Source organism: Pteropus vampyrus, unplaced genomic scaffold (genome assembly GCF_000151845.1).
Source record: "Pteropus vampyrus isolate Shadow unplaced genomic scaffold, Pvam_2.0 Scaffold63, whole genome shotgun sequence".
Taxonomy (NCBI): domain Eukaryota; kingdom Metazoa; phylum Chordata; class Mammalia; order Chiroptera; family Pteropodidae; genus Pteropus; species Pteropus vampyrus.
Genome location: NW_011888844.1, coordinates 4,258,246 through 4,267,906, shown reverse-complemented (window position 1 = coordinate 4,267,906; position 9,661 = coordinate 4,258,246). Strand labels below are relative to the sequence as shown.

The 9,661-nt window shown below is 34.9% G+C and overlaps 1 protein-coding gene across 1 annotated transcript in view; it reads right to left on the bottom strand.

Annotated features, from left to right (window-relative positions):
* The window catches only part of DACH2 (dachshund family transcription factor 2), a 687,399-nt gene that overhangs the window by 99,424 nt on the left and 578,314 nt on the right, over window positions 1–9,661 (bottom strand). Inside the window, exon 7 of the mRNA XM_011361163.1 lies at window positions 6,606–6,741. Within this exon, the coding sequence (XP_011359465.1) occupies window positions 6,606–6,741 (136 nt within the window). The remainder of the gene's footprint in view (window positions 1–6,605; window positions 6,742–9,661) is intronic.

Here is a 9,661-nt window from a genome sequence, read left to right as displayed (position 1 = left end):
CATATCTGTGATAGTAACAACATGTCAAAGATTAAGAATGGAAATATATAATGTAAAACAAGAAGGACCACAGGGAAAACCCACAAAAGCCAACCAAAATAAAGAAAACAGAAACACAAGGACAAGGAAGCAATGGAAACACTGAGCTACCAGAAAGCAAAAGAAAAAAATGGCTATAAGAAGACCTCATATTTCAATAAACACCCTAAATGTAAATGGATTGAACTCACAAATAAAAAGGCACAGTGTTGCAAAATAGATCAAAACACAAAACCCAACCATATGCTGCCACCAGGAGACACATCTCAGCTCCAAAGACAAAAATAGTCTCAAAGTGAAAGTGTGGAAAATGATATTGCAAGGAAATGGCATTCAGAGAAAAGCAAGAATAGCGATACTAATATCAGATAAAATAGACTTCAAGCTAAAAAAGATAAAGAAAGATACTGAGGGACACTTCATAATGATAAAGAAAAACATGCAACAAGAAGACATAACACTTTTTAACATCTATGCTCCCAATCAGGGAGCCCGGAAAATGTAAAGCAATTACTAACAGAACTAAAAGGAGAAACAGAGCAAAACACTATCGTAGTAGGGGACCTAAATAGCCCACTGTCGGATATGGACAGATAATTTAAACAGAAAATCAATAAGGAAATAACATCCTTAAATGACACATTAGACCAACTGAACATAATTGACATTTACAGAGCCTTCCATTCCTAAACAGCTACTTATACATTCTTCACTAGTGCACATGGAACATTCTCAAGAATCGACCACATACTGAGACACAGAGATAGCTTCAACATATATAAGAGGGGTGAAATCATTTCAACCATATTCTCTGATTATAATGCTTTGAAACTAGAGATCAACTGCAGAAAGAATTCAAGAAGAACCACAAATACATGGAGATTAAAGAACATGCTACTGAAGAAAAACTGGGTCAGAGAAGAAATAAAAAGCACTATCATGAGATACATAGAAATGAATGATAATGATAGTGTAACATATTGAAACCTTTGGGACATGGCAAAAGTGAAAAGTTCATAGAATTACAGGCCTATCTCCAAAAACAAGAATGAGCCCAAATAAACAACCTAACGTTTCATCTTAAAAGACTAGAAAAGGAAGAACAAGTGAAGCCTAAAATCAACAGAAGGAAAGAAGTAAACAAAATTAGAGCAAAAAAAATAAATGAAATTGAAAAAAAAGAATTACAAAAAAAAATGCAACATAGTACTGGTTATTTGAGAAGGTTAATAAAATTGACAAATCCTGGCTAGACTCACTAAAGAAAAAAGAGAAAGGACTAAAATCAACAAAATCAGGGATGAAAGAGAGGAAATTATGACTGATATCGCAGAAATACAAAGAATCATACAAGAATACTATGAAAAAGTATATAACACAAAATTTAATAACCTAGACGGAATGGACCAGTACTTAGAAAACTATAATCTTCCTAGACTGAATCAAGAAAACCTAGAAAATCTAAGTTGACTGATTAGCAGCATAGAAATGGAACAATCATCAAAATCTACCAAAAAGTAAAAGTCCAGGACCAGATGGCTTCACCAGTGAATTCTACCAAACATTTAAAGGAGATTTAATACCTATTCTCCTCAAACTCTTCCAAAAATTTGAAGAGGAGGCCATATTTCCCAATTCATTTTATGAGGCCAATATTACTCTGCTACCAAAACCTGGTAAAAATAACACAAAAAAAGAAAACTACAGACATTCAATATCTTTCATGAACACAGATGCAAAAATCTAAAATAAGATAGTAACGAACAGAATACAGCAACATATTTAAAAGTTTATATACCTCAATCAAGTGCACTTCATCCCAAAGGCACAGGGATATTTCAGCATATGAAAATTCATTAATGTGATACACCACATCAACAAATGAAAAAATAAGAATCATTTAATCATATCAATAGATGCAGAAAAAGCCTTTGACAAGATACAACATCCATTTATGATCAAAACACTTAAAAAAATTAGAATAGAAGGAAAGTACCCTAACATAGAAAAGGCTATCTATGACAAACTCTCAACCAACATTTTACTTAATGGTAAAAAACAAAAAACCTTCCTTCTAAGATCAGGAACAAGGCAAGGCTGTCCACTATCGTCACTGTTATTCAATATAATATTGGAGGTCCTAGCGAGTGCAATCAGACAAGAGAAATATATAAAAGGCATCCAAATAGGAAATGAAGAAATCAAACTGTCACTATTTGCGGATGACATGATTCTCTATATAAAAAACACTAAAGACTCCACAAGAACACTACTAGAAACAATAAGAAAATATAGTAAAGTTTCTGGATACAAAATCAACATTCAAAAATCCATAGCGTTCCTATACTCTAAAAATAAAATGTCACACACACACACAAAAAAAAAGTGGAAAAAATAATTTCTTTTGCAATTGCAACAAAAAGAATAAAATACCTAGGAATAAATTTAATGAAACAAGTGAATGACCTATATAATGAAAACTGTGAGACTCTATTAAAAGTAATTGAATAAGATACAAAGAAATGGAAAAATATTCCATGTTCTGGAATTGGAAGAATTAACATAGTTAAAATGATCATATTACCTAAAGCATTACACAGATTTAATGCAACCTCCATCAAAATCTCACCAGCATTTTTTAAAGAAATAGAACAACAACAACAAAAAATGATCAGATTTGTATGGAAGCACAAAAGACCCCAAATTGTCAAAGCCATCCTGAGAAAATGAATGAGGCTTGAGACATCACTCTACCCGACTTCAGATTATCCCAGAAAGCGACAGTAATCAAAACAGCATGGCATTGACAAGACAGACACACAGAGCAGTGGAACAGAATTGAGAGTCTAGACGTAAACCTATATTTATATGGGCAAATAATTTTTGACAAAAAAAAAAAGCCAAAAACATACAGTGGAGAAAGGAAAGTCTCTTCAATAAGTGGTGCTGGGAAAACTGGAAAGCCACTTGCAAAAGAATGAAACTATACAGTTGTCTGTTACCACAAACCAAAATTAACTCTCAATGTATTAAGGACCTAAATATAAGAACTGAAACAATAAAATTCATAGAAGAAAACATTGGAACTTAACTCGAGAACCTTGGACTTAAAGAAGATTTTATGAATTTAACTTCAAAGGCAAGAGAAGTAAAAGCTAAAATAAATAAATAGGACTACATCAAACTAAAAAGCTTTTGCTGAGCAAAAGAAATCATAAACCAGATAAAGAAACAACCATTCGAATGGGAAAATATATTTGCAAGCAACACCTCCAATAAGCACCTAATATCCAAAATATACAAAGAACTCATTTGTCTCAATAACAACAACAACAACAACAACAACAACAAATGATCCAATCAAAAAATGGGCATAGGACCTGAACAGACACTTCTCCCTAGAAGACATACAAATGGCCAAGAAATATTTGAAAAGATGCTCAACATCACTAGCTATTAGGGAAATACAAATCAAAATCACAATGAGATACCATCTCACACCTATTAGAATAGCTATAATCAACAGGACTAGTAATAACAAATGTTGGAGAGGAAGCGGAGTAAAAGGAACCCTCATACAGTGCTGGGGACTGCAAATTGGTATGGCCACTATGGGAAACAGTATGGAGGTTCCTCAAAAAACTGAAATCGATGTACCATATGATCCAGCAATCCCTCTACTGGCTATTTACCCCAAAGACTTGAAAACCCATATCCGAAAAGATATTTGCACACCGATGTTCATAGCAGCAATATTCACAGTGGTCAGTTCATGGAAGCAACTGAAGCATCATACAATAGAAGATTGGCTAAAGAAGCTTTGGTACATATATACAATGGAATATTAGCCATAAAAAGAGATGAAATACTGCCATTTGTGACAACATGGATGAAATTCGAGATAATCATGCTAAGCGAAATAAGTCAGACAGAAAACGTTTTAAATCACATGATATCACTTATATGTGGAATATAAACCTAAAAACAACAAATGAGCAGGACAAACAAACAGAGACTCATGGACATGGACTATAGACTAGGGTTTACCAGAGGACTATAGGCTAGTGGTTACTAGCGGGTTCAGGAAGGAGAGGGGAGGTAGACGGGGTAAAGGGGGTCAAATATATGAGGATAGGGAGAGAGTGAAGTGATTAATGGGGATCAAATATATGGTAGCTGAAGAAAACTGGACTTTGGGTGGTAAACACACAATAGAATATACAGATATCAAATTATAATTTACACCTGAAAATTATTGTATTAACCAATGTTTCCCCAATAAACTTAGTTTTAGAAATTAAAGAAAAATAAAATTTATATGATAATCAGCTATTTACTTTCATAATTGATAAATTTCCCAAAATGTTTCAGAAAATAATTTACCATTTATGTTCATGATTTTAATGTAATTATGTATTTAACTCACTTTATAGAGATTTTGCAAATACATATATAGTAAAATTAATAGATAAAATCTAACTTTCTGGTAATTATTATAAATGCTTTTACACAAAATATTTATATTAAAGGAGGGAAAACAAAACAGTCTTCATAGTTTATCATTTAATTATCTTTCATTATATTTTACTAAAATATTATATTTATGTATTTATTAGATTTATTTATAGTTCTATAAATAAAATATGGTAACTTTAAAAATTATCAAACCTTTTTATTCATTTATAGGTAATCTCACTCTTATGTTTGAACAATTATAGAATATGATCATGAGCTTAATTACCGACAGTGGAATTTGAAATGTTTTATGTTGCCAAGATTTTTTTTAGAACATCATATTGCTTCAGAAATATTTGATTTTACTTCTAAGTGTAAGATACCATTCTCTTACAATATATCTATCACAGAATATATTTCCTTATGTGCTCTGCTTTTAGCCAGAACTCAATAAATAATTCTCTCTCTCCTCTCTCTCCCCCAGCCCTCATCAATACAAAGAGTATCCAACAGAAGAATGTTTGTTTTGGTTTCTTGATTCACCAATGGTCACCTAGCTATATACGCTTGTCCTGGTCAGACTCCCTCTAATCAGTTGAATACAATGTTGTAACAACCAGATAGTCTGTGTCCAAAGAACAGAGTAAAGCTTAAAAGACCACTGTCACCTCTTCCAGGAATTAAACTTACTCCCATAGGGCCATTACACTGTTACCTCTTCCAGTAATGAAACTTATTCCCGTAGGGCCATTATCCTCAAATTCTAGTTCAGTATTTCTGAATTCTGCCTGCATATTAGAATCTCCTGAGGAGACACTGAAAAGCAAAACAAAACACTGATGCCAGGCTCTATTCCAGACCAGGTAAATCAGACTCTGAGCATGTGACCTGGGCATCCAGATTTGTAAGTGCTCCACAAGTGATTTTAATAGGGGGCCAGATTTGAGACCCACTGAGCTCACTATGAAGTGAAAGAGCCACAACAGTATGTAATATTGTCAGGCTAAGTGAGGCTTGGATGAATTTCCACAAAGGAGAAATCATCTTAATCCCTCTCCGGCAAAAATCCAGAACCTAACACCTTCCTTAATCCCTCGAATTCCATCCCTCATCCCCTAAAAAAATCCATGTTATTTTGGAGAAGCTTGAAAACACCACTATAGTGAAGTGTAAAAATTTAGAGTTCACATAAGGAAAGTCCCTATAGTGAGAGTAAAAGAAGAGCAGAAATCATTTTCCCTAAAGGAAATTGATACTTAGGAAATTGGATTGTGTAAATACAGATTATCAAAGATTTTACCTAGCTCACATGGTTCATAATTATTGCATACTAAATAAGTATGCAAAAGTGTATAACTGAATATACTTTGTAATATCAGAATACTTGAATAGTCTCAGAAAGCAGGAGATCATAAGCAGTCAAAGTAAAGGACACAGAGAAAAATAATGTTTACTCTCACATTTCCTTAGCACTTTAAACTTCTGATTTTTTTTCTACATATTATTTCATTGAATGTCACAAAAACCCAGTGCATTAGTCAGGGCAGTAATTATTTTCATATATTAGGTGAAGAAACTCATGGTTGTTAAGTGACATACCCAAAATCTCATAGCTAGTTAGTGCCAGAATTATGGCTAAATTCAAGTCTTCAATATGCCACATCACTGATCCACTTTTTAATCACTCAATGATCAACTGCTTAAAGAAAATTTTATCTTCCGTTATTTGAAGAATGCTGGTATCTAACAAGTGTATTGCATCACACTGTTAAATACCAATATGTTGAACTAACATATATTCCAGAAAAATCCCATCATATTATTCCAATGAGATCCAGTGATATAGTAAATGAAGGTTCTTCCAGGGGGAAAACAAAAAACAAACAAACAAAAAACCAAACAAACAAACAAACAAAAAACTTCTAACATTTTATTTAATTTTGTTGTAAATATGAACATATTACTTCAGCAATAAGAAATGACCATTTCAAAAAGCCATATATATTAAGGAGGCATCAGTTCCCCTAGCTTCTTTCTCCCCTCTCTATTAGCTAATGAAGAATTTCTTGAAAGATTATCTTGAAAGTCCTTCTTTCAGGTGAGATACTCACCAATTCTGTCTGAATGGTGATCCATCTGAGAAGGAGAGCTAGACACGCTGCTGCTGGGGTGGGAAGAGGTCTGGCTCCCAGGGCGATGACCCTCTTCCAGAGAGGGAGCAGGTGAAGGACTCTCTGGGATCCGTTCCTGACACACAAAAGAAAATGTCATCTATATATCAAGTTTTCATGTTTGAATCCATAACATTTAAAATGTTGACCTCTGACTTCTTCTGAAAGCGTGTTCATCCACAAAGCACATATTGTATGATAAAAAAAAAAAAAAACATATTTTTTGTTCTTGAAAAATCAATGGCATATTGTGAGGGTAAAATAAGAGAAAAACAATGAAAGGGCTTAGTGCCATGCTGGATACATGGTAGAGGCTCAAGAAAAAGTAGTTTCCATTTCCTCTCCTAGAAAATTCATGAAGAATTATAAACATAGGTTCGTGGTGAAGGTTATTGTTATTCTAAGCACCTAGGTTTATATAAATTTCAGGCCAAGACTTGGAGAGTAATCCTACTCTCTAAGTAAGAAAGAAATCTTCCAGGACTGGGTAAAATGGCGTAGATGATAGAAGCTTTGTACATTCCTTCTTGCGATTACAGCAAAGTTGTGACGGAAACATGGAGGAAATAGCAAGCAGAGTCACCTGGGGATCTAGAGGAACAGAAGCCCTACAGCTAGGGACAAAAATAAGAAATCACCCTGCAATTTTTGGAGGTAGGAGAGGGCAAAGGGGGCGAAGACACAAGGATGCCTTGTCTTGAGTGGCTGAGTGGGACAGAGGCTACAGCAGCAGTATCTGGTCCTCTTAAAGGGGCCGTGTCCATAACCAGACTTTTGCCATGATGGACCTCCTTGCTCTGAGCACCAGCACCAGGTCAGCTGCTCAAGGGCACCAGGGACTTACAGGGGGATACCGAGTTGTCAGAGTGAGGGCTGAGGTGAGACTCGCTCTATAAATAAGTGCTAGCAGTATCCATTGTTCCTCTGTTGAGCCTTTCCCGCTCACAGCGCACAGACTCAGAGCTACTATAGATGAGATTTCATCAAACTGGATAACAGAGATTGTTCTGCCAAAGGATTCCCTGAAACTGTCTCCTCCAACTCACAGCCCCACCCAAGCCATATCCAGGTTTCCTCCATTAGTCAGGTGTCCTTTGCTGAGCAGCACCTAGACCCACACTGGTGGCAGCTGGCATTGGTTTCTGGTGTGGCCATATGAGGCAACTATAAGCACAGAATTTGGGAGTTGCATGTTGAATCTTAACAGGTGGCCCTGGAGGGGCACACGCTGGGACTAAATTTGGCCTGCAGCTAAACCCCTCTCAGAACTGTGCCACTGGACATCTACCACACAAAGCCATACTAATAAGACTGGAAGACTTAAGAACTTTGCTTAGTACATAGAAATAGACACACAAAGGCATCCAAAAAGGGAAGACAAAGAAGCAGAAACTGTAAGAGAACAGAACAGAGATGCAGAAATAATGGAGTCAAGCAATCTAACGGATGCAGAGTTCAAAACACTGGTTATAAAGATGCTCAGTGAACTTATGGGAAGTGTAGATGAATTCAGTGAGAACTTTAACAGAGAGATAAAAAAAAATGGAGATGGAAATTATAAAAGGGAACCAGTCAGAAATGAAGAACACATTATCAGAGGTGAAAAGTATATTAAATGGAATAAACAGAGTGAATAAAGAAGAGGATCAAATGACCTATATAGAGAATGAGAAAGCCACGGACACTCAATCAGAACAGCAAGAAAAAAGAAGTCAAGACTATAATAATCATTTAAGGAGCCTAGGGGACACTATTAAATGTAAAATATCCATGTCATAGGGGTACCTGAAGGAAAACAAGATGTTGAAAAACTATTTGAAGAAATAATGATGGAAAACTTCACTAACCTGGTGAATGAAATAGACATAAAAACCAAGGAAGCTCAGATAGCCCCAAAATCCAGAAACCCAAAGAGGCCCACACCAAGACACATCATAATTAAAATAGCTAAGTTTAAATACAAAGAGAGAATCTTAATAGCGGAAAGAGAAAAGCAATGAGTTACCTACAAGGGAGCACCCATAAGACTGGCAGATGATTTCTCAAAAGAAACTATGCAGGACAGAAGGGCTTGGCACAAAATATGTGATGAAAACCCAGGATTTATAACCAAGAATACTTTTTTAGCAAAGCTATCCTTTAGAGTTGAAGGACAGATAAAGAGCTTTCCAGACAAAAAATAAGCTAACGGGATTTATCAAAACCAAGCCAGCATTACAGGAAATGATGGAGGGACTTCTTTAAGAAGAAAAATCATGTATCAAAAACATGAGTAAAGAATGGTAATAACTACATATCTATCAATAAGTACCTCAAATGGAAAAGAATTAAGTGCTCCAATCAAAAGATAAGGAAGCTGAATTGATAAGAAAAACAAGCCCTTTCCATATGCTGCTTACAAAAGATTCACTACAGATTAAAAGACACACAAAGACTAAAAGGCAGGGGATGGAAAAAGTTATTGCCTTGATGGACTTAGAGGGTATTGTGCTGAATAACATAAGTCAGATACGGAAAGACAAATACCGCATGATTTCATGTATATGTGGAATCTAAAGAACAAAATAAACTACAATACAACAAAAACAGTAACAAACTCATAGATACAGAGAATATTTTGAGGGCTACTAGATGGGGGTAGTTGGGAGATATGGCAAAAAAGGGCAAAGGGATTAAGAAGTACAATGGATAGATACAAAATAGTCTTGAGATATAAGGTGTAGCATAAGAAAAATAGTCTTGAGATATAAAGTGTAGCATAAGAAAAATAGTCATCAATGTTGTAAAAATATGTAAAGGGGATGTAGAGTACTAGATTTAGTGGAATAACCACTTCATGAGTTATATAGATCTCTAATCACTATGCTGTACAACTGAAACTAATATATTATTGTATGCCAACTATAATTAGAAAAAAACCTCATTGAATAGTACAATGTAAATATGAGCAACTAATTGTCTTTATACTTCAATAAAGCTAGGAAAAAAAGAAAAAT